Consider the following 25,946-nt stretch of genomic DNA (forward strand, 5'->3'; position numbering starts at 1 on the left):
TCTTTAGGGACACTGGCGTAGCGTTGGGGGGCGGAGGAGGCGAATAAAGAAAGAGATAAAGATAAAGAAAATTTTAATACGTGTCACCTTCAAAAGAATGACATCCGTGAGATTGATTATAAATTAGGTGGAAGTCGAGCTGAAACCCTCATAAATTGTAAAAAAAGTTTCGAAAACGGGTAGATTTAGTGCAATTGAAAACTAGCTTGCTAGTTCTCACAATTTTTGATAACAAGATGATTTCACTGATACCTGGTGGGGGTGACACCCAATTTTTCCGCCCCGGGTGTCACCCGGCCACGCTACGCCACTGTTTAAGGAGGAGTTCTCTCTCTCCTGCTATGGTCACTAGTGGTAGACGTTCTTCTCAACAAACTATCGCAACTTGACAACGAAGTCATTGATTATGCTGATGGCGTAGCACAGTGTTTCATTTTGCCGTTTTTCGTGCGATTAATTCAGAAGCGTTTCAAATGTTGATAATATACGGAGAAGCTTCAAGATATTTATAAATGCATCTTTCGATGCCTACATCAATTCACCAAAAAGTGAGACAGAAAATTTATTTTTTCATCAGATTGAGATAGACGCATGGTGTTTCCGGCAAAATTTTAAGTGATCTCAAAACAAGAAACTTTTCCGTAGACATCATGTTTCTATCTTTTACATATTACAAGTTTTCCATGAAGAGGCACTGAAAATCACAATTCTCATTATAACTTTTTTCTCAGATTTTTCCGAATTTTCAAACCTTCTACAAAGTTATAAGCCATCATAAAGTGCATGTTTATGGAAATGGAAAAATGGTCCTGTTTGAGATATGGCGGCATCCAGGTAAGATCAGCGTAACGTAACAAAAAATCTCTGGAGAGACTCTCCAAAAACGAGCATTTACATTAACAAATTCTTCTACAACGTTACGAAATTTTTATGGGGGGTTGGTGTTAGCGTTTCGTTTCGTTAAATACGGTGGGTAGGGGTAGAAGATTGGGTTTTTTGAGTTACGTAATTTATGTATGTAGTCTATTTAATATTTGATGCTAATTTGGAAAATTTCGCACAGAAAAAAAATCACAAAATTTTTATTCTGGTCCACCTCCATATTTAGAACCGTGTATGGAAATATGTCGGACTAATTATATTTAAGATCATCATCGGTACTTTTAGAGCAGAAAAAGTGGATTTGAGGAGGACATGCTTCGGCTGTAAGTTTTAGAAAATTTTAGGCATTTAAAAATTTTAAAAATTGGACTTATAGTGGTTCGACAGGCATTCTCAGTCAATTTCATATCGTTGAATATGATAAACTAAGAAGTTATTTCCTGTAAATTGTCACAATCTGCTTCTTTGTTCAGCGCGCTACAGCCGAATGGTAAACTGTCCAAACTTGGCATGGCCAAAATGTGTTCGCTTTAGAGAGAAACAAACATATCTCGGCCATGCCTTAAACTACTATTTAAACTTTTTCTATCTGTTAGAGTATAAAAACTGTTTCTATGGTATTTTATTGATGTTATTATTCAAAAGCATACATATTTGTTACAATAGCTTCCGGACGTCGACTTGTATATTACCACTTCCTCTTGACTTTGGATTGACTCAGCCATGACTTTGAATATGTATGAACTTATTCCAAAATAATACTTTCTAGAGTCAGTTTTTTTGCCGAAAATTATAGTGTACACGCAAAAGTTCAAGCTTACATCAACCGATGTGTCCTCTCAAAACGCACATCAAATGCTCTGGCTTTGCACAACAAATGTGTCAAAAGGATAACACAACAGTTGCGTAATGAATACATTGCCAGAGATCGAAATCAGAATATGTAGGGGAGAGGGGGGCAGTTTCGGACACTTTTTCTACGATTTCGATTGATTTATTTGAAATTTTCAAAATTGCTTTTTTGTCCGAATGTGCCCCATGTGTGGGGTAGTTTCGGACAGTCCCGGGGCACATTCGGACAGTGTTGAAAAACTTTTCTATATTAACGCAAATTTTGTGTTTTTCAACTCTTTCTTCCATATAAGCAGATACTGAGATCAGATGCTTCACCAATCTTGAAACTCATCCTTTTATTTCAAATTGAATTTATAAAATAAAAAATTGAGCAAACTGGCTGTGAGAAAGAAAGGATACAAGAACTATGCTATTTTCTCGGCAATATTTGATTGGGTCAAAGTGCATTGGCATTCGTGATTGTCAAACAACAGCAAATTGGTTCACTAACGCTGCTTTCTGGAACCTTATTCAAGCGTTCCAGAACATTGAGATACAATTTTCCAATCGCCTTGGTATACGGTACGTCAATCCAATCCAATAATTCATATGGGAACTTTAGATCAAATATTTCTCTAGAAATGTTTCTTCCACGTTCGTAAATACTTGTTAATCCGAGTTTTTAGACGAGAAGCTCTCTGATTTTTCCGTTTTTTAGTTTCTTTGATTTTTCAGACGACAGACCAAGGAAGTTTTTTTAATTCCGCATGAATCAGAAGCGTGTCTCAAAGAAACTCTTCCTAGCTCATCTTCGTTGATGCTTGCTCTATCGGTTTTTTTTTTTGTAGTTCCGAGCCATTTTAGGACTGAGAATCAGTCTAAATAGATTTTTGTTAATAAACAACAATCGAATACAAATTAGGTAAGTGTCCGAATGTGCCCCACCACCATCCGAAGACAAATCCTAATTTTATCTAATAAATAAGATATTTGTTTTTCCGTTGTTATCACGTCTTTGGTAGCTGTTGGTGGAAGAGCTGCCAACTTACTTATATTTTTTGTTTGGTTGAAAATTGCACCATTTGTTTTTTTTAAGATCTGTCCAAAACTGCCCCGTCCGAAACTGCCCCCCGTTCCCCTATAGTATACACAAGATCGTGGTGTTTCGGTAGACTTCGGTTTTGGACAGACGATCAGTTTTGGGGCCCTCAAAAAAAACCGCTGGTAACTTTCGCGAGTCAGTGCGTATCAAAGCTCGTGCATCCCTAATCATCGTCAGCAACCGAAACAACCAAAAGCGAGCCTTGTTTGCAACAGAATTTACTGACGCTGGTGCCAGTAACATGTTTTAAACAAATCCAATGTCTTTTCAATTTTTATTGATTCGATGATGTTTTTGAATGACCGGATTCACGATAGCGAATCGATCAGTTCATATTTGCATTAACCTAGTCAGTACCAAGATCATCAGTATTGATTACTGCTTGCACTGCTTTAACGATAGCAGCATTCTGAAAAATATTACCAATACCAGTACAAATCATCATGGTAATACTAGCACCGGTTAATACTTCAAAAGTGTTTTGATTTTGAGCCGTCCAATACATTGAACATTCGCTAGAGTACTAAATGCGTTATGAACAACACACATTCGTTGTACTGGTTCCGAAACAGTACATACGATGCTCTGAAAAGATTCACAGTCCATCTTTTGCGTGTATGCTAAATCCTACACAAAACTTGGTCATGGGCTACTCCTCTCCAGTCACTTCTCATACCCACTGCTCGGGCATCCTCTTCAACAGCACACATCCAACGCGTGCGGGGTCTGCTTCAAAGCCGTCGATAACTATGAATATTATCTTTGCCTGCGCTATTCGTGCTACGTGGCCAGCCTACTGTACCTGCCTTGTTTCATTAGTTCGACAATATCAGCGTGTTTGTAAACATCCTACAGCTCGTGATTCATGCACCTGAGCCAGAATTTTAAGTTGGAAGAACCCAAGCGCCCACCAATTGGCCTCCTTTTACATCCACGATTCATGCCGATAAAGCACCACCGGGGGAATCAGCGTCTTGCAGACCGTAAATTCCGTCCACAGAACCTGAGCTAGCAACGCAATCCGTACCAAGATAAATCATCACCACGAAGCACCAACGTCCGTAGGACTACCTTGCCAGTCATCGTGTACCTCGTTTCGGTAGTGTTTATGGTGAATCCATTCTCGCAGTTTCGTTTCTGAGAGCCGTAAAAAGTTAGAGAGCCCGTCCCCTTGTTTGAGACCATCCAACACGTAACAAACGCGTGACGTATGATATGAAGCCGTTAAGATTCGCATATATCAGCTTGATCAGTTATGTTGCGTTCCACTGAATCGTACGTTGCCTTGAAGTTTATGTGTCTGCGAATTATGTTCTCGAATCTTGTCATGGTGAACACCTGAGACGATGTGGACCTTTCCACTCTTTCCACTGGTATGAACAAAAAAACTTTTTGCAACGACCTCAGTTTATGGAACAGGGTACGCTAAACAGCCGCTCGCTCCCGACTTGGAAAAGTTCGACCGGTAAGCCATCCTTCCCAGCACCTTTGTGGTTCTTCAGCTCTCAGCAAGCTCCTTTGCACCTTGTCCAAGGTTCGTAGATCCCCAGCTTATCCCGCTTTAAGCTTCCTGAATTGATGGGTTTTCTGGATCCAAGTGTGATTTCCAACGCTGGGTCACCTGTGACAGGACAGATAAACATGACAGGAACTTGCTGGTACGTGCTACAACGCGTTGTTCTCGTTATCATGCCTATCACTTCTCTCGCTATTTCACTGACCGCGCTGTGAACGTGGTATCACAGTTGCTTCCGAGTATACTCTGCAGCAACTCCTTCCGGTGATAACATCTGGACATTCATGTCGTTTTCGTTTTCGCGGTGTAGCTACATTTTTTCCGTGCTATACTTTGCAGCTTCAAATAAAACATTTTCAGTGTCATTGCATTGGTATGCGTAATAATGGGATAGCTGTCAATTCGTTTTGTTTTGGTCATTATCGCATTCGTCATTTTGTCTCGTTTCCATTTAATATGTCCAGAGTCTATGTGTATATAGAGTCGCGCGAAGAGAAAATCTATCGTTTCGGCAACACAGTTTTTGTGCCGTTTGTTGCCAAGAACTATACAGTTCTGTTTTTCACCATGCATAAGCGAATATCATTTTTTGAAATTCTTCACAAGGTACACAGTTTTTAAAGATTACACCGGTGATGTTTTGTTAAATTTAAGTGAACCAGTGTACAGGTTTAATGTTGGATTAAAATGTGTAAGTAAAACTTCGGAAAAACACATATTCTTTATTACGCTCAATTACAACACTTTTCATCCACTCCTAACATTATCACCTTGTTTGTTTACATTGCTCGATTGGTACTCTCGTTTGACACTGATTTGGTTTCTTTGGTTTCATCTTTACGGGACTTTTATTATAAACATAAACTCTGCATATGTCCATCTCGCAAATGTGCAGAGAAAAAATTTACCTGACACTTTACCACGTGGAACGAAAACCAAAACAAACCAGTTTTAACACATACGTGTGAATGTGTTGGTAACTTCCTACAGTACACTCTGCTTTTTTCGAGTGTCGTCAGGGATAGAAAAAGTGTATGGAGAGACAGAAAAAGGGTAGTACGAAAAGTCAAATTAAACATTTTCGGTGTCAAAAGTGTCGTTTGAGTGTAGCTACACCGCGAGAACGAAAACGACATCAGATGTATCTTTCTCGGCAATCTCAATTCAAATACGCTGGACACCCGGGTGCGAGTGCGGTCGGTAGAGTGGCTTTCTCTACTAACAACGGGGCGAAAGAACTTTTGCGTTCATATCTCCGATGACGTATTATGGGCACTCTCCATACATTTTCTCAATGAGTTCGCAGAGCTCCTCCTTTACGTCGTCGGTTTTATCGTTTGCCGACGCGTATACGTCGTATGGGCTGTGTTTGAATAATCTGCTCTTAATTGTCAATACACATAGACGGTTTTTATAAGCGTTCGCCTAATGACAAGCTTCATGTAGTTCCCTAGTAGCACAAAATAGACGCCCCGTTCCGATCTGTCGCCGCCAGTATAGTAAATGTAGTACTTGAAAAAAGTGTCTACGAAATTACATTTTCCGGTTTTTGGCCAACGGGATAACGGGAATTCCGGACGGCAGACCTACCACAGGCACTTTTTTATTTTTTCTTAAAAGCCTGAAAACAGGTATTCGTTTCTCTCGACTAAGTATTTATTGGAGATCGACTAACCAAAGCTATCTCTTCACAGCTTGTATCTAGCAATTACTATTTTTCAGATTTATCAATATACAAAAACGGTTTAAAAATTTGGACCTTTCAAAATCAAAGTCTCGACAAAAAAGTATGCAAAGGATTTAAAATATTGTTCAAGCGTATTAGAAGAATGATATGAAATAACGGAAAAAATTGAAAAGTTTCCGTTCAACTTCAAAAGCAAATATTGAATTATTGCTTTTTGGACCTACTCTTAACGAATATCCATTTTACATGAATATCAAAGACCCAACGACTGTGAGTATGAGGAAGTCCTTGATTTCAAACTCGCAAACTATGCAAATATTAAAAACAAATTAAACTGTGTCAATTGGCAACAGATTTTTAGAGATGAAGGAAATGTCGAATCATCTGTTAGCGTCTTTTACAAAATTCTGTACAACATCATCTCTCAAGAGATTCCATTGAAGAAAGAACGACGCCACGCTAACACTAAACATCCAGTCTGGTTTAACAAACAAATAAAAAATTTAAAACACCGCAAACAAAAAGCCCACAAAATTTTCAAAAAACACAATAGCAGTGAAAATCTAGCAATTTACTTGAAAATATATGATCAACTGAACTTTGCAATCAGTGATGCATTTGAAGAATTCAATGCAAAAATTGAACTAGGAATTGAGTTAAACGTTGGTGTCAACCAACTTCAGGTACAGGATGTTTTGCAGGGTCTGAGAAATTTAGACCCTTCCAAAGGACCTGGACCTGACGGAATACCTCCAGCACTCATGAAAAATCTTTCGAAGGAACTTACATCTCCTCTGTTCTGGCTGTTCAATATGTCGTTGGAAACTGGAGTCTTCCCAAATATATGGAAAAGCTCATTTTCTATTGCCTATTTTCAAATCTGGGCGTAAATCTGACATACGTAGTTATCGTGGAATCGCTATTATCTCTTGCATTCCTAAACTCTTTGAGGCAATTGTAAATAAAAGATATTTGCTCAAGTCAAAAATCGAATAACTGACAAACAACACGGCTTCTTCAAAGGCCGCTCTACATCCACAAATTTATTTGAATTCGTAGATTACTCATTGAATGCAATGGATAATGGGAACCATGTTGAAGCTCTCTATACAGACTTTAGCAAAGCATTTGATCGTATTGACATACCAATGCTACTTTTTAAACTGCAAAAAATTTCAATTGAGTCTGGTCTCCAGAAGTGGCTTGAATCATATTTAACAAACAGGCAACAAATAATAAAATTTAATGGAAAAAAGTCAAATCCCATTCAAGTTACTTCAGGTGTTCCCCAAGGCTCCCACTTAGGACCACTTCTTTTTATTTTGTACGTAAACGACATATCCCTCATCCTCAAAAATATTAAAGTTCTAATATATGCCGACGACATAAAGCTGTTTTTGGAATTAAAAAATCAAGAAGACATCAATGTATTTCAGAATGAAATCCACACATTTTACATCTGGTGTAAGAAAAGCCTACTTGAAGTAAATGTAAACAAATGCAATGTAATATCCCTTAGCAGAAAATTAACAACGCCCAAAATTGTAATTGCATTAGGAGATCAGAATGTGAAGAACTGTGATAAAGTCAGGGATTTAGGAATAATCTTAGATTCTAAACTTAATTTCATCGACCACTATAACACTATCATACACAAGGCAAACAACATGTTAGGGTTTATCAAACGCTTCTGCTACAATTTTCAAGACCCGTACACTATCAAAACTTTGTATATTGCCTATGTGAGGTCAATACTGGAATACTGTAGCATTGTGTGGTCTCCTCATCCTGGCGTACAAGAAGAAAGAATAGAATCAGTACAAAAGCAATTTCTACTATATGCTCTTCGTAAGCTAGGTTGGACCGCACATCGTCTTCCGTCATATGAAGCACGCTGCATGTTGATTGACATTCAAACATTAAAAGAACGGCGAGAGTACGCGATGGCTTCATTTGTAAACGATATCGTTTCGCAGAACGTTGACTCAGCAGTACTACTTTCTAAATTGAACTTTTATGCACCCATTCGACAACTTCGACACCGTAGTTTATTTGCTCTTAACCATCATCGTACGGAATACGCAAAAATTGGACCTATAAATAGTATGATGAATTCTTATAATCAACACTGCGAAGCCATTGACTTTACGATGTCCCGGTATAAACTGAAACAGTGTTTCAAGTCCTTGAGGCTGAGGACACAAAATTAATTTGTTTCATGTTCGTGTATAGTTTAGAAATTAATAAACCAGTCTACATATATGATTGACGAAATAATTAAAAAAATAAATAAATATTCCGACTATAGTCTTCCGCAGTATGTATATGTAAAAATTTAGAAAATAATATAGAAAAAAAATAATGTAAAACTGCATAAAATTTAGATAACAAAGCGCTATCAGAATCAATATGATGATTCATCAAAGTGCTAAAAGTCAAAATTCTCAAAAAAGAACTCTAATAACAACAAAAAAAGTTTGGAATTAGAGTCAAGATTGAAAATAAACATCTAACGTCGAATTAACCAAGCATTAATAAAAATTTTGGCAGATTCATCAATTAACTATAAAAAACAGTAAACATGCTTAACAGAGAGAAATTTCGAAGTTTCATAAAAAAAATTCGAGTGAATTGAGTTTTCTATCGAAAAATTCTATTGGGCGGTTGAAAAAATGTGTTAGATGAAAACGAAGGAGTTAGATGAAAAATATAATCGCACAAATAATCTAGCTAAGAGAGAATACATTTGACACATCCTCAAACCTAACTTTCCTAAACTTTCCAATCAACTGTAACATAAAAACAGGAATTTACCTTTCTTCCCTCGTGGAATCCTCAGTGTAGTAAATCCTTTCACTCGCGCAGCAAAAACAACTGAACAGTATTTCACTTTTTCGTCGGACACACAAACGGCGAGCTTCGTTTCGCTTTAATAAACAATGCCTCGCATTCTTCCCATAATTTCATTGCCACTTAACTCAATTTCTTTTTATTCAAACAGAATAAAACTGAGTAAATCACTTCATTAGCACCATCATCACCACACGCCTTCGACGGCTGAAAAACCAAACACCATCTATGCTTCGCGCGGAACGATAGAATGCACACACTTTTTTCGCTCACATTTCTTCCCCATTTGGCGTGGTAGTCGTAATTTATACTATTATTTGCTCGAATTTTTTACACTCATCGAAACGAAACCTCAGCACATACCCGCCAGCCTCCGCATAACGATAGTTTCGTTAATCACGCAATGAGTCATCCGGTGATAATCCAATATTAGCTTGTGCGTCAGTGCTGCCCAACATAATCCCGCCTCAATTATCCAACCGATCGTGATATTTTCTTTTTATTTTCAATATTCGCAGCCACCGGCGTGAAAAACTACGGTCGGCACCTGTGCATCGATACGATCGATCCACTAACAATTACCCCACTTTGCGGTGCACCAAACCACGTTACACGGCTCGCGTTACACTAAACATACACACGCACACACGTGCAACCCGAAGGTCATACGTTCGCTGTCAATCATCGCAACCGAGACACCGCTGAAATCCGATCAAGTGATTTGAGGTTGAGATTCATGAACCGATCGGGTGATTCGGTGAAACCCCTAACCAGCCAACCAGCCAGCCAGGCAAGAGTGTCGAATGGTTCTGCGGTCTACGTCTATTATGAGTCTTCGTTCCACATTGTTGCAATCATCACGCACTGCACTGCTTTAATGCGCTCATAAATGCATTCCTGGCTGACTGACACTGTAATGTAGTTGCTTTCAGTTGATCATGTGGCTACCAGCCTGCGATCATTCCAGATCAGCTAGAAAGAACAAAAAAGTTGTGTAAATTGTGAATAATTTAAAAATTAGGATTCAATCTTCTTATTTCAAAATTCAGAAATCAAATTTCAAATCTTTGGATCACTTCTTATGCTGCGAAGGCTCATCATGAAACCACAAAGTAGCGAAGAAATATACTTTTTTAGAGTTTTACTATTTTAGGGGTCTATTCAAAGCCTTGCGTAGGATTATCAATCGGAGCCTTCGCTCCGATCTTCTTCACCTTAGCTGTCAGTTTCTTATTGCTAGTAATCTATTCTTACTACTATTCTTTTATTCTTCAGTTTAATTTGAGTCTTTAGTTTAATTTGTTAGCCCCACTGTACTGCTCATAAAAAGCATGGTTATTCATCGATTTTGATGATGATAAATTTGGCGACATATTGACAACAACCATAATAGAAAAAAATCTAACGCCGTTGTCTTGATAAACTAAATGAATTTTTTAAAAGATAAAATTCGGAGTCTCAGGCTAAGAATAAAATGATTTGTTATATCATTGATTTTCAAGTTGTTTCTGATGTTTGAGTGTTAATCCTAAAAAGCATCTTTTCAATTATTCTCGATCGTTGCTCGATGATGTTTTTGGGCCCTATTAATGAGTTTTTATATTTACCAAATGTAGCACCATCAGTGTAGATAAAAATGTATTATTTATAGCGCGATAATATTTCTTCTGATGCCAGTGCATTGATGATATATTGAAATTCATGATTTAAACTGTATAGTCTTATTATTTCTTATATTTTTGAATTATTTTAACGGGTTTTTGTGTTTTTGTAGGTCTGCACTTTTTAATCAGGATTTTTTTAATGAAGCTCAAATTGTGAAGAGCCAAAAAAAAACATTCCCCGGACGCACGGCTGTGGGTCAATCATCAACGTAAGCCAACAATTGTTACTAACCTTGTTCAAACAATCGGGCGCCCATTCACTGCCACAAACGTATCAATTTTGTAAACCGCTAACACATCATTAGCAATACGAGAAGAATATAAACAAAACAAACAACTTCGTGCAGCACATAAATTTCTACTTCGTCACACTTTCTTTATCGCACCAGAGCGATCGCCGAATAAAAACAAATCCCAAAACAGCCGAATAAAAACCGTGAATAAGTAGCTTCATTATTCCATCAACGTGGATTAAGTTCTGCTTTTATGCTGCCTCCCGCATCGAACACAAGAATTTAACCCCCATTTAGGTAAGGAAGTAATTGCGCTACCGGAACGTGCCACGTGTTGCTCGAAGTAGGCCGAGCAAGCAGTGTGATTGGCGAACAAGGTGCCACCTTACTCTGCGGAGCAACCGCTAAGATGAGCTTCCGATCTCGGATTGAATGCGGGCGGGTACAGCCGGCGAATCGCGACGGAACGTGACGTTGCACACAAAACCGCTAACGTCTACGACGATCGAACGTGAACGATCAACTGGCCGGGGGCTCACAGTAAAGTGGCTGGCGATCATGTGCTAAACTTGCGGTTGTTTATACTCTGAAAGCTTGGCACAGAAGCAGATTGCTCATTTCTCTTCGAGAGAGAATAAAATCGTTCGTTGATGGTACCGAAAGGAAAAACTCGAACCCCAAGAGGTCAGCAGACCTCGGTTATATTTATTTTCCCGCTGGAATGATATCCTTTCGAAATATTTGTACCAGCATTTCAAACATTCAACAATTCTCTAAAAAAAACCAATTATTGCATAAAAAAAGAAATAGTTTTCCTGAATCTCAATATTTCGATTTTTTGAGAGATTTATCACCACACTGTAAATTGAATTGAATACTACTGCCCTTAGAGAAAAGCTTACGTATACATTTTTTTTTCGAAAACGTGTACTTTGAATTATTCTGCCTGAAATTTCACAATTCATTATCTATTTATTTTTAACAAAAAGTGAGTGAGTTCTTTTTCGTTCGGTTGATCCCATGGGTGATTCCTTATGACCGGTAAAGGGTTAAATGGGTACACCCAACATCGACCGATTTTCATTCAGCTTTGGGCCATAGAACGCCTCGGTCAGGATATCGACAGCCTGATGATTGGAAGCTACATGTTTTAGCTTTGTGTGTTATACTAATGTGTTTTGTTTTCGTCGAATATCTGTTCTCGGCCTGACAAGACCAGGGATTCGTTGAAGCCGTAATAGCTCACGCAAAAATTCTCTCCACTTCTCGACTAACCATCGATAAGTCTCGTCTCGGTGCATCACTGTCCCCAATCCGAAAATGCCGCATCCGCATAGTGCTTAGTTCCTTTGAGATATTGCAATAATGTTTGCGGTAAAAAATGGATTTTTTTTTCGTATCGTGGTAAAAAATAAGTAACACAGATAATTGACTTTGATAAATTTGCCATGTTAGCTTACTTGCAAAAAAAAATCATTCGGCAGTTAACCGGAACATTCGCCATGGCGGACGAACACATGAGTGTATGCATGTTTTTAAGTTCTTTCTTCGTTTTATTTATAAATTCCTCCTCTGTTTTTGCGACAAAATTGTTGAAGTAGGTCTGACGCTTCAGGTTTGCTTAGAAATCCTCGATGAGACGCAACTTGGTGACATTGAGCGGGTTCGCTAACTTGGGTACTACGTCGATATTCAGCCGCTCCATCTCCTCCAACGGTCGCTTCGGGTAATGGACCGACGCCAGATCCGACCAATTTGGTATCTCTTGACGCAACTACCGGCAGGCACTTCGTGCTATAAATTTTCCCGTTCACAGCCAGTCCGGAGCGAAAAGGGCGGCATTGACATCCCCTTTTCGCTGATTCTCAGCCACAGCAGCACCTTCATGAGGAACTTGGTGAGGGAAGTAAAATACGAAGTGCCCTGCCAGTCGTTGCCATTCTGGGTGACACAGGTGTCGTCATCCATCACCATCACCGCAACGCCGCGATTTGCCGTGAAAATCGACTCGACCATTTTATTTAGGCGCTGCCGCTGTGTCATAGCCTGCAACTCCGAGACCAGTGGACGGGACTGTCGCTTCCTAACATGTATGTCCTTGTTCGCCAGGTACTTTTTTACTGTTTGGTCGGCTGCACCGACCTCCCGGCCAAGTGCATCAGCGATGTAGCCACTTTTCCCTCAGTCTTCCTCTTCAGCATCCTTTGGAGCTTCTTGTCGCTCAGAGTCGTTGGCCGTCCGCAACCGGGCTTTTTTTGATGCTCTGATTGTTGTCCAATAGTGCCAAGATATTGTAGATGCCGGAACGAGCGTATCCGGTGTCCGCGAACTGCCGCACGATGTCCGTTTTCGAGGTGGCGGGGTACCGTTCTTCGATCACGGTTAGAGTTCTACTGCAGCTGTCAATTTTTTTCTGCTGACTCACGGGTTACTATGATTGATTCTGCATGAGTAGTTTCGTTAGTGCGTGTAAAGGCAATTCTTGTCCATTTTCTACCGCAAATGTTTTTCGCTTTGCTGTTGTTCAGTGTGCCAACGATCACTACAGAAACCACGCTAACTGCATGGCTGATATCTGGCCTTCTTCCTTTATGTCTCCTCTTTGTTTTGTGGGCTCATTAACTTTGGTAGTCTTCGGTTAACGTCCAGTGGTGTCGATACCGAATTGCAGTTGCTCATGTTGGATTTTTCCAGTAACTCGTGAATATATCGTTCTTGATCGATGAGAATAACGTCATCCGTTCTGGTAACTCGTAGTTCCATGCTCTGCATGGCCCAGGTCCTTCATTTAGAATTCTTCGCAAAGCTTGCATTTCACGTCATCGAATAACTATTGATCATTAGAAAGCAGAAGAAATTCGTCAAACGTAAACTGCCATGTTGAAATATTCGCAATTTATTAAGCTGTTGCGTTGTTTTCACCAATTTTTATGCGTATTATTTACCTAAACCAGTGGATACACTCACGTTTACGTTAATTCACGTTGTTTTTATGTGTTCGCTTGGTAATATTTTCTTTGTGTGTAGGATTCGCATCAAGCAAGTGAATGTAGAGTTCATTAAGCGCTACCCAAGTTGCACCACAAGGAGGCGGACTCTTTTACATCCCCGTTGTCAGATGTCTAATGAACGTGTATGAAAAGTGGCGGTGATATGCTATCTCGTTTACACATACGTTGAGATGTTAGCCCTTGAAACATAGTGCGATGCTATTAGGAGTGGGCGAGTCCATCGATTCAACAGTGAAAGGAGGCGCATGGTTAACGTTCGTGTTGGAGGGAGTGAGAGCTTTTGATGCGTTTCTGAAGTGGCCAGGGGTTTTCTTAGTGTAGTGTAGTTTTTTTTTGCGATTTAGTAAAATAGCTCTAAATCGGTTATTTTGAAAAATAGAAAAAATATCGGAAGGGTTGTGTGCAAAGCCACGACCGCAAGTTGGCATAAGACTGACATTACTTGCATTGTTGCATGCGACCATGATAAATAACAATTTCTTTTATCCAATCCCAATAAATTAATTGTCTGCCTTAATATGAGAAACTTCCATAAAACTTCATTAGAGTTTTACGATAGTTTTATGGTACTTATCTTTAAGATGAATCTATCTTAAAAATGTGCCCATAAAATTTTCTTAAACCAATTTTGTCTCATGAAAGAGAAAACATTCGTGATAGAAAAGGATCTAAAATAAACAAAATTTTTTAGCCAATTCAAGTCAACCTAAATCATACTAAATCAAGTCATTTAAGGGTATATTACTTTTGGTGTTAAAAACAGCAAAAACTCAATACTTGCTAAGGGACATGAAATATAAGATGGTAAAAATTCCAATACAGTTCGGACTCGATTACCAAAACATTTTTTATTCCGGATAATCGAGTTGTCCGGATAGTTGAATTACAGAAATATATTGAAATTTGCGATTAACGAACATAAAATAAATAGGTATTTCCATTTTTTTATTTTACTTGTATGATGCAGTGGCGTAACCAGAAACTATTTCTGAAACGAAAAGGGGCAAAATATTGATTATTTTCAGTTAAATCGAGCATGTCCCCAACATGCCGGAAATGACATAAATGGTAACAAATATACCAGAAAGGGAGGTAAAGGCAAAATTTCGGAATAAAAATTAAAACGAACACCGAAAAAATGAAATTCCGGATAATCGAATCCAAAATTCCGGATAATCGAGTCCGACTTGTACCTGAGAATGACAGAGAAATGGTATTCATTCCCCTGCTTCATGCAATATGTTGCATTTCTTCATTTTGCTCATGCTTAGGGCCCTAATTATAAATTACACCGGATGTTTATTTTAAACCATTTATTGTTTCTTGTTTAAAAATCGCTACAAGGTACACTTTTCCAAGAGCAATGATCACAAAAATGGTGCTTGACTGTAAACAAACAGTTCTCAAACGGGAGGAGGGGCTATCTCAGATAAAATTTGTTTGTCTTGAAAAGTTCAAGCAAGTTTTATTCAAGCGCAAGTATTCTTCTCCGTAAATGCAACAAGTAAATGCCAACTTTTCGAGATACTAAACAAATCTTATTAGTCTTGCTCAAGAAGTTTTAGTTAGAAGCCGTCTTATGAGGGATTCAAATAAAACCAACGACAAATATGGCGAACAGACTGTGATTAACTACGTCAAAATAATAACCATTTGTAACTAAACGGTATTAAAAGGCCGAGATTCTTAATGCTACTAATAACTCTGGCAGTTCAGTAGTGAATGTTGACCGTACTGAACACAAAGTTTAGTAAAATGTTCCATAGTCCAGCAAACCCGAACTTAACGAAAATTCAGATATTTTTTTTTATTTTCAAATAAATTACTGATTTGCCAGTAATATCATGGCGCGTTTAAAATTACAAACTTTTTTGTCATATAACATATAAACTTAACGTGGCAATTAGAAATTTACAAATATGAACTTGAAAATACATGTAGATTTATCTACCTATTTTATTCAACAACTGCGATGACATTCATTTTGGAGAAAGGGTAGATCGATGGGGTTTGTTTCATAAATTGATCTATGTAAATAAAAAATAAATTCTGTTCATAGCAAAATAAGCCAGAAAGAAGAGTCGTGAACCTGATTTATAAAACTCTCGAAATTTGTTACAGTTTTTTCATGGTTGTGAGCAACTTCTGAATGTCACCATGAGTATATATCGATAAAAATATAGAGTTTTAAGCAAACTTTAGGAACTATTCTTGAGAACCTTCTCTAGCATGGGCCTCCTCGATCTTATGGGGATTTTACGGCTGATTTGTAGCAGTTTGTGAGAATAATAAGATTTATGCCCTGTTTTAAAGAACAAGCAATCAAAAATTCTTCGAGTACATCGTAAAACTGATATTGTTACTTGGGAATTCCATCCTGTTGGTATCCGCTGTCACTGCTGCTGCTGGTAAGTAAGGACTGTCGTAGTCGCTATTCAGAACCAATATGACTGGTTAAGGCAGAAGCAGGCTCTTATATAGGCAAAATAGTATCTTCCCGGTTTACCAGGTGTTCGAATCGTTAGAAACTCCAATTGACTACCCCCTGCATTCAACCGACGCAATTCGCAAATAGTCAACTGACCGGCCCGTTTATTAAATATTATGTCACTTATTAGAGGTAGATGTTATTTCTAGATAAACATTTCAAAAGGTCCTATCTGCTTTTATCGTTTTTCCGGAGCGTCTTTTCATGTTGGTAATGGTTCAGTGCTAGTAATTCTCCAAAGTGTGGTTTTCGTTCAGAAGGCTAAAGTAATTCCAACTTATACAAATAACGTGTCATAAAAGGTGTTTAATAAGTTGTGGAGAATGAATTAAGGAGATCGATCAAGAAATCGACCAAAGCAGATGAGACCTTTCGAAATGTTTCTCTAGATTTGTTTAACGATGACTCATCATTTCATTGGTAAACGTGACGATTAGGAATAGAACGCAATTTAGGGGTGTGGTAAATTTTCATTATAATAAAACTTGAACTATATTCTATCATTTATTTGGATTAGAAGCAAGAAATAAATTGGCATACGCAACCAGTTAAAGAGATGAAATATTGAACGAGCAAAAGCTGAATTATTAGGAGTAAACTAAAATTGTAGGGGTACCGGGGGTAGGCCCGGCCCCCTAAGGAAAATGATTCTTTAGTAGGACTTGATGGCAAATATTGTTATATTTCTTTCACAGAATCATTGCCCAGATTGTTTTCAACAACATATGAGACTTTCAGTACTTTCAAACTGTTATTTTACAAGGAATAGTGAAGTTTTGAAACTAAGATAAAAACGAAGTTTAGCAACCAGTGCGGGTGAAACCGGCACCCCTTGGGGGTAAAACCGGCACCTACGTTTGTTCATGAATTTACTTGAATTAACTTAACCATTTTGAATTCGGAAACCGCCAAATGAGAGATTTTACATTTCTGTATGTTACTGTTGAATTTGGTTGTTGTCGGTTAGCTGGTTCTGGGGAGATTACCGGAACAAGTTCCGGTGAACGATGTATACAACCAATGAAAGAATTTGATACTCGACAAGCCTATCATGTGGCACTTCAAATCATATTAATAACTAGTTTCATCGAAGCCAGGGTCACCTTGACCACACCGGAGCATATTCCGATTACCACCGGGAAAGCGGTCAGTTTTGTGACTTGATTCAGTACATTTGACACCTCTAATAACCCTTGGAATCATTCATCAATCACTGAAGAGCTTAAGTGCATTGTTCTAAGTCGATTTATTAATTTATTTAGCAGCAAGTCATCGATATTAGTTGAAAAATATGTTCAGTAACATCCAGCTAACCTCAGACCATGTCACGCTTACCCCACTCACTGGGTGACGGTGTTACTCCGACAGCACACATTTTTTTAAAAAGAAAATTCCAATGCAGGCAATAAATTGTAGAGCAACGAAAAATCATTTTAGTCTTTTCAAATGAATAAAAGCTTAAGTTCCACTTACGAAAAATTACATCCGTTTACGCATCAGCTGCAGTAGCGTATGTTTTGTCTATTATTTTGACGTTTGACGTTTCACGGTGGCTTCGTGTGTCTTAAAATATCTAAAATATTAAATATCATCACATCATATTCCAAAACACAGTTAATTAGCGTTTTCTAGTAAAACCCGAGGGGTGACGGTCTTGCCCTCGGTGCCGGGCTTACCCCCAGTACCCCTAAGTCCTATTTCATACAACCGCAAAAATGTCAGCTAGATTAAGGAAATTGTATTTCACAATATATTATAGCTTTGAGCATATTTCTACAAAATCGCTGCCGAGAAGTTTTCTTACCCCCAACAACCAGGTATATAATTCTGTGGACCGTATCACCGAATAAAAGTTCGAATTCTGCGTCTTAACAATGCTTGACCATCTTCAATAATACACTCGTTTAAAGAACCCAATTAAAATTTGCTGGCGGATGGATCAATGGTTTTCAAATCGATGGCTGCAGGAACAAAGGAAATCCATTGCAAACTATTCGATTTATTATCGCTTTAAATTGGACAGAATTTTCACTTTTTCCGTTGTTAGATTTTCATTTTATATCCCTATGTAGCTGAAATTCATGAGAGAAACAGTTCTACGTCAAAACTTTCTTCTACAAATTGACGAGGCTACAACATTGTCGAACATCGTTTAAGTCTATCTGCAAGATAAGAAAGTTAGATGCCAGTTCCCACCGAAAATTTTGGTCATCCTAATTTGTGATTACAGGAAAATATGCGCTCCATCATATTGTACAATTTTCTAGCAGAAAATTTTTCTATAGAATATTACTATCGAGCTCTATATCCAAATTTTCCTCTACGCTCGTTCCATAGAACGCTGTCGAATGATTAACCTAGCGTTTCCACCGATTCAACAATGAAAGGAGGCGCACGGTTAACATTCGCGTTGGAACGGGTGCGAGATTTTGTCGCATTTTCGAAATGGCTAAGGGCACCAAAATTTATAGGAATAGTTTAGCAACTATAATCTTTTATTATTGTTTTTTTTTTTTCTTTTCAGTTGAAGTAAGCAATTAACACCCTATTACAAGTAAATTTATTATCGCTCTCTCAGCTGGTCTTGAGTGAGGTACGATGCTGGCCTAACAAGCCAGGTGTCGTAGGTTCGAGTCTCGGCTCGGGAGAGACTGTTAGTGTCAGTAGGAGTTAGTGCCCCGCAATTGTCCTGGACACTAAACAGTTGGCTGCGAAGTCTGTGTATAAAAAACAGAAGGTCGAATTCCGAATTGGAATGTAGCACAACAACAAGGCTTTGCTTTGCCTTTTATTTATCCTCGTGCTACAGTGATCAAATAACCAAAATAGATTAAATTTGTTCATGCCGGTTTTTATACGATTGCTGTAAGAATGAAAGGAATATACTGGAAACTGGATTAGTTTTAGGCATTTGAAAGGGACATCCTTGAATGACGTAGCATTCGAGGAGGGAGGCATTCGAGGTTTGCAGTTTTGTGACGATATGTGACGAGAGGAAGGCAGGGGGTTAACCCAAGTTACATAGCAAATATGAAACTAAAAAAAAATTTGGATGTTTTCTAATTGTTCCGGTTTTTGTTACAAAGCTACGTTTTTATCTAGAGGGGGGGGGTCTGATTTTGTAACGAAACGCTACAATCGGAGGAAGGGGTGGTGTAATAAACCTTAAAAAAAAGCTACATCATTTATGGATATTCCCAAAGCGGACAATTTTCGTGACGCTCCTACGTAATTCTACGTCAAAACTTTACACGTGTATTGATTGATTAGTTTTGCAGTTTAATTTTTTTTTTTTTTTGAAAGAAAAGTTGTTTCAGTTTTTTTAATTCAACAAAATCGTTGAATCATCTACAACATCGTTTTAAATATTCAAAATGAATTAAATCACAGTTAAATTGAAATTTTTGAAAATCACTGGGACTTTGAAAAAACTCGCAATTTAAAAACGAATTAAGGCATTCGAAATATACATTCAAAAACTGGTAATAACTTGAATATGCACAGTGGAGTAGACTGCGAAGAAATGCCGAGCTAAAAAAAGTTGAGAAAATTGCATTTTTAAAATTTTGAGTTGCTCAGGTAAAATCTGAAATTATTTTTTACAGATTATGAGTCGTTTGTGCATCTGGAAGTACACTGAAGTCGTCCTATCTTGTTATGATATACACTAAAGTCGCTTTTTACGCGGGGGATACGTGCCGCGTAAAAAAAAACCGCGTAAATTCCGGAATCCGCGTAAAACAAACCGCGTAAATTCCGGAATCCGCGAAAAAAACCATCGTTAATTTTGTATTCCGAGTGGAGGGAAACCGAAATCCGGGCAAATATAAATACCGCGTAAATTCCGGAATCCGCGTGAAAAAAAACCGTGTAAATTCCGGAATCCGCGTAAAAAAAGCCGCGTAAAAAACCCGCGTAAAAAAAACGCGTAAAAAGCGACCTTAGTTTACAGCAATCACGATACGATCATAATTGCTTGAATAAGTTTTGAAATTTTGACAAAATGTTAGAAAGCAGAAATTTAAGTGCTTAACAATGCACTGAGAACAGTAACATTTGTCAAAAGCTGTTGCTACAATCGATAGAAAACTGATGATTGAGGCAATGAAAACAAAAGAGTATAATTAAAGCCTTCGATTCTAGGATTCCTGGCTCAGTAGTTATTTAGTTCTTTCGAAAGCAAACAATACTTTGGATACAATTTGAGCTTTTATTTATCTTTTTTTTCTTGGTCATCGAGCTAATCGATACTTATCATAGTTTCTATTTATAATCTTTTACGGTAAAAACAATATATATTTTAGTTAAGTCATAATTTACAGTTTTTTTTTTTGTTGCTCATCTGCGATACAAAAATACACATGCGATAGATCACAAACGCACAGACATTTACAGTTGTCACATACCAATAGTGGTTTCAATCGGATGTTTTTGCTTAACTTATAAAATATAGTTGATAGGTCTTACACCACTTTTTTCTTCAAAGTTTTTATGTATCGATCGAATTTGACATACCATCCGTCCAGAGTCGCTAGTCAATTAGATTGTAACGAAAAAAAATCAACAAACGCGAGACGTTCGAAATAACCGGCGACTTTGGACCTATCTCCTAAATTACTCATTTATTAAAACAAAATCCGATTTGTGCGAAAAAATAATTGTTTTTCACATTTTCGATTAATCAACGCGAAAATCAATCATTTGTCCGCAATCGGCTCCCGTTCAAGAAAAATGGCGAAACTGAAACGCAGGATATAAACAGAAAAAGTGTATCACATTTCATTCATTCACACGTTATTGATTTGTTTTTGTTTTATCAATTAAGGTCAGCATTACACTCTAATTCTAACAATCAGGTTAAACCTTCAATCATGACAACGCCAAGCTTCGCCATTCTCCCCAAAACGACGCATAATTCCTAAGTTTATATCCCCTTTCTATCCTAGCTGGAATCTTAGTCTAGTCTCTCCGAATGAATGTCCCGCGATGCGACCGCACTCCTAAGGTTTGATAAACGCCTCCGGTGGTATCCGATTTTGCTTGTGTAGCTCGGAAAAAGCGAACCCAGCTCGCTCAAAGTCCCAGTTCGTTTCCTCCAAACACTTTCTGCTCCACTCGAGATTCATGTTACTGTGGACGGCCATTGCTTGGACCATCTGCAGCTTGGTGTTATCATCCGGTCCACCGACGACCGACACTGGAACTGGTGCTGTTGGAACCGGTGCCACTGATGGTGTCGCTATCGCTGCCTGTGGGATTTCTTTGAACGCCTTCTCGTCCTGGATTCGGGTGGTGTTGTTGATGTGGATCATTTCATTGCGTATGCAGAAACCGCCCCCAGATGGAACGATCACCAGCGTGCGCTGGAACGACCGGTACGGTTCATTCATGACGGCTAGTCTGCGCTCTTTGAACACCCCCGTCACAGTTAGTACGATCAACTGAGGCTGTTAGAAAGATGATAAATTGGAATTATTTCTTTATAAAGAGAGAGAAAAAAAGAATGGTTTGAAATTACCGTAAACAGTGTTAGATCAACGACAAACGACTGCGGATCGTGTTTGGTCAGAGGTAGCTCCGATAGGAATAGAACAACCGGTAAGCGTCCCATTGTCAAAAAGCGACAACGCGTTTCCAGATCCCGCTTGGAGGTGAGGTTACGATTGTGGGTCAAATATCTCTGCAACCGCTGCTGACTGCCTTGGCTGGGGCTATTGAACACCGTCATAGAGAGCATCGCATGTTCGTGATATGCGTCCAGCAGCTGCTGGCGGTTGTCCGAGTCGTAGATAATAAAGTACTGCTCCAGGAACTGGCGCACGATATCCGCCCCGGCAGCGTCACAGAGGAAGGACGCTTTCGCTACCGGTAGTTTGGTGTCGTCGTCGGCCACGTCGAAACCGATCGCCGGTGGCAGGTCGATGTTGTCCTGCAAAAGGGGAGTTCGTACATGGTTCGCTAGAAATTACACACGAAATGAACAACTTACCAACTTGATGATCTTCGGCAGTCGCTTCCGGATTTCGCTGTATGGAAGATATGCGAACGAATAATCAAGTGTTAGTTGTCAAAACAATTGTTTTAGTTGTAACCGACACCGTCAGTGTGTTACGTGCGAGAATCCGATCCGCTCACCTGTACCCGTATTTAGTAACAGGGTAATATATTTTTTTGTTATTCAAAGGCAGTAACTAGCACTCATCGAAAAAGAATTGCAACTTTCAAGACAATATTTGAAAAAATAAAATCAAAATGCAAATTTTCCACAAGTTTTTTTTTAATTGTTGGGGATTTTGGTTGAAACATGTTCTTAAAACCTCAAAACTATTTGATAAAGGCTGCCTATCTATACATTATGTTATTACCGTACTATTCGCATCTTTTCCTATTATTTCCTCAGGTTTTTACCTTTGATCTGTTATTTTTCAATCAGCTTTTTAATTTCATCGACAAACTTAAAAACTGCATCTTGATTTCAAACATTTGAAACTTGTCTCGCCTTCCCACGTAAAATAAAGATATTCCGGTTTCCATTCTACGTGAAGCAAGTGCCCTTCGTGTGACTAGAATTACATTCCCTCTGTCACATAGACGTCCGTTGCAATTGTACGTACAGTGAGATCCGGAATATCACTTCAGTATTCAGCTTTATTTCAGTAGTTTTATAGTTTCTCATCATTCCAGCAGTCGATTAACAACAGCCACCAATCAGGTTCGTCCCCTCTGGAACTACCTTTAACTTTGTTTTTGTCCAGTCCTGTGCGCAATTTGCTTATAGCTTCTTACGGTTCTGCTGCATCCAGTGTACATTTACAGCACACTTCGAGCTGCGTTTGTTCCGGTAGAACAAAATATTAACCGTTTCCACTTGAATTGGTTGCATTTGCGCGTCGGTTACAAGAACTGGACGTTGATCGGTGATCATAGTCATACTGATTGTAGGCAAGGCAGTTGTAGATTTTTGTATTGATTCTATTGTTTGATAGACTTGATAAAGTCTTCACAGATTCCATTCAACCATCAATTCCCTTTTTCCACCCCCCCAGAAAAACGATTTGAATCTAGGCTACAAGTTTTAAATGCTATTTAAATACATGCGATTTTTTAAGTTGCTGATTCTTGCTTTTTTTAGTTGGTAGAAACCTTTGGAATTACAATTATTCTGTTATTTGGTCAATCTTTTTCAAAACTAAACTGCCTTTTTATATATGGTTTGTTACTCATCTGATTCCTAGTCCCGTCTTATTGTTTTGTCTTACATTTTCTACGATAAAATTTGCATTTCGAAACGTAACCATTCATTCTGTTTTAATTGAAAAAAAAATACTTCGTTGAGTGCCAGTTGCTTTGCCGTGAAAACTGATAATTATTTGATGATTGGATTAGATTCTCGCAGATGCACTGGACTATTTTATTTTCCATATGCTTCAAAGTATCAAAATGCCGATATCATAGCTCAGGCAAATATAACTAAGGACTTCCCGTTTTTGGTACTTCACACGAAAACAGTTGAGTTAAAAACATTGTGTAGAATTTTTTACCATTTAGGTTAATAGCGAAAATGCTTGAAGGAAACAAAATTGGAGTCCCTGGTTATATTCGTGATTTACAGCTAACAAGCACAATACTTTAACTGCCACAAAAATGTATTTCCTTTTAGATTCCAGTCTTCTTCCCATACTTCATCACAGCAAGAGTAGAATGACGAACAAAACTGGAGAATTAAAATATGCGTTACACTTTGCCTCCCGAATGGGGCGAGCCATTGTTCCCAGTAGCTTTCAAGATCGAAACTTCACCGGGGTAGATCTTCGTGACTGCACTGGCGAAAATCTCTAACGCTGAGATCAGAACGAACGACGCTTTCGTCGATTTACCTCTCCAGCAAGTGAACCTTACCGAAATTCGCTCATCACAGTTACACACTGTCTATCCCATCTAACCGGTATGGGACGGCTCATCCCATGTCATCATCGCAAAACACCTCAACCTATTCCTGCTACGGTGGGGCAGCCAGCGTAATCGCGCAAGGTACGCAACCACAAAACAAACATGGACGAGAAAGAGGATCGTAATCGGGATGCAAGCGAAACCTAACAAATACCTGACGTAAACCGTTTGGTCTTTGATGCGTTCCTTGAGCGGATTGCCTTCCAAGTTGATCTCCACCAAATTCAGCGCCTTCAAACTATCTAACGAGGTCACATACGGAATCTGTCCAAAGATTGAAAAAATCAGTAAATAAAAAAACAAGCAAACACCCCGCAAAACCTCACCTTATTATGCGCCATGTAGAGAATCTTCAACGTGGGCACCTTGACGGCCATCTGCTTGAAGTGGTCCAACATATTCAGCTTATTATTGTTCAAATTCAACGCCTCCAGGTCGGGAATGTTTTCCTTGATTACATCCAACGCTGCCAGCAAAATTTGTGGCCGAAACAGGGCACAGAAGATATCACTGAGATCGGGATCGGCGTGGAACTTCTCCAGATTCAGTGCCTTTGTAGCTGGATTGTACCGCTTTACCATGGCCAATTTCATGCGTTCCTTCAGCTGCTCGTTGACCTGGAATTTCGGTGTGCTGTTGCGAACAATCACAATCATCTTCCGCCCGTCGGGCAAATCGATCGTACGGTCAATGTTTTGCAACGCTTCCGCCGCAGGAAAATCCTCAATAAAGAAGCTAACGGCCGTATCTTCCACCTTCCAGTAGTGTGGAATGAAAATCTCCGGTTTGATGGAATTGAGCAACGATCGCAAGATAAAATCCTTCTCATACTTGTGACCAAACGGAATCTTGACCTCAAACCAACTGGTTGGACCGCTAATCAGTCTTTTCTTGTGAATCACTCTCCCGCGCGGTATTGGCGACCCGCGTCGCTGGTTAAATCCCTTATTATTTCCTTTATAGAAATTTTTCCGCTCTCCACCTTCGAATCCGTCGCCAGCCATGGCCTCGTCGTCTTCCAAGTGGGCACGAATTTTGATGTTAGATATCATCGGACCGCCCTTGTGACGGCCCCCATTGAATGGTTTGAAACTAACGCGTCGTTTGATTTCGCCACTGTTCCGATCACGGTTTCTGTCCACCCGGTCATCATGCTCCGAGTAGTTGCTTGAAGCTGTGGAAAAATACACCGTAAACAACCTGCTTCAGTTCAACAATAACACAATCGTCACTTCTTCCCATTATCAAAATGGCGACTTCCTTGTGAAGATCAAATAAAAATCACACGAAACTTACCATCGTAAAATTTCCTACCACCTGAACCGCCCTGATTCCAATTCCGGCCACGATTTTTTCCTCCTCGCATGGACATCGTAATTGCACTATTTTTGTATGCTAAATTGAACTATTTTACCACTTTAAATACTTTTTTCTATCGACCCCACAAGAAACAAGAGTTTACAAGTTCGCAGTAGTCGAATAGGGTTACGTACTGCAAATCATGCATGAACCGGTTCGATTTGACAGTTGTGCGGTAAGGTAATTCATTCTGAAGATGGATTCTGTACCTGAAATTCATTCATTCGTTGAATGATTTTTCGAAAAGCAAAATGAACAACAGATAGGTAATGTATTTCGTAGCGCAGGCAAGCGATGGAATAGAATACGATAGAGAGATTGCAGAATAGAGAGACGACAGCGCGCTCACCTTGTCTTAATATATCCTTTG

General features: G+C 38.9%; 2 protein-coding genes across 3 annotated transcripts in view; both read right to left on the minus strand.

Moving 5' to 3' along the window:
* The window catches only part of LOC129732420 (uncharacterized), a 127,154-nt gene extending 115,878 nt beyond the window's left edge, over positions 1-11,276 (minus strand). For both annotated transcript variants that reach the window (XM_055693307.1, XM_055693306.1), the window contains exons 1-2: positions 10,768-11,276; positions 8,836-9,843 (exon numbers count right to left, since the gene is read on the minus strand). The gene's annotated coding sequence lies outside the window, so the exon portion shown is untranslated. The remainder of the gene's footprint in view (positions 1-8,835; positions 9,844-10,767) is intronic.
* Positions 11,277-20,463: 9,187 nt separating this feature from the next.
* On the minus strand, positions 20,464-25,718 carry LOC129730166 (nuclear RNA export factor 1). Its single transcript, XM_055689270.1, has 6 exons — positions 25,514-25,718; positions 24,544-25,391; positions 24,372-24,481; positions 22,257-22,293; positions 21,786-22,196; positions 20,464-21,714 (listed from the first exon to the last, which is right to left on the minus strand). The coding sequence occupies exons 1-6, from the start codon at positions 25,587-25,589 to the stop codon at positions 21,268-21,270; spliced, it is 1,929 nt and encodes a 642-aa protein (XP_055545245.1). The 5' UTR covers positions 25,590-25,718; the 3' UTR covers positions 20,464-21,267.
* Positions 25,719-25,946: the final 228 nt, after the last annotated feature.

This window comes from Wyeomyia smithii, chromosome 3 (genome assembly GCF_029784165.1).
Source record: "Wyeomyia smithii strain HCP4-BCI-WySm-NY-G18 chromosome 3, ASM2978416v1, whole genome shotgun sequence".
Taxonomy (NCBI): Eukaryota; Metazoa; Arthropoda; class Insecta; order Diptera; family Culicidae; genus Wyeomyia; species Wyeomyia smithii.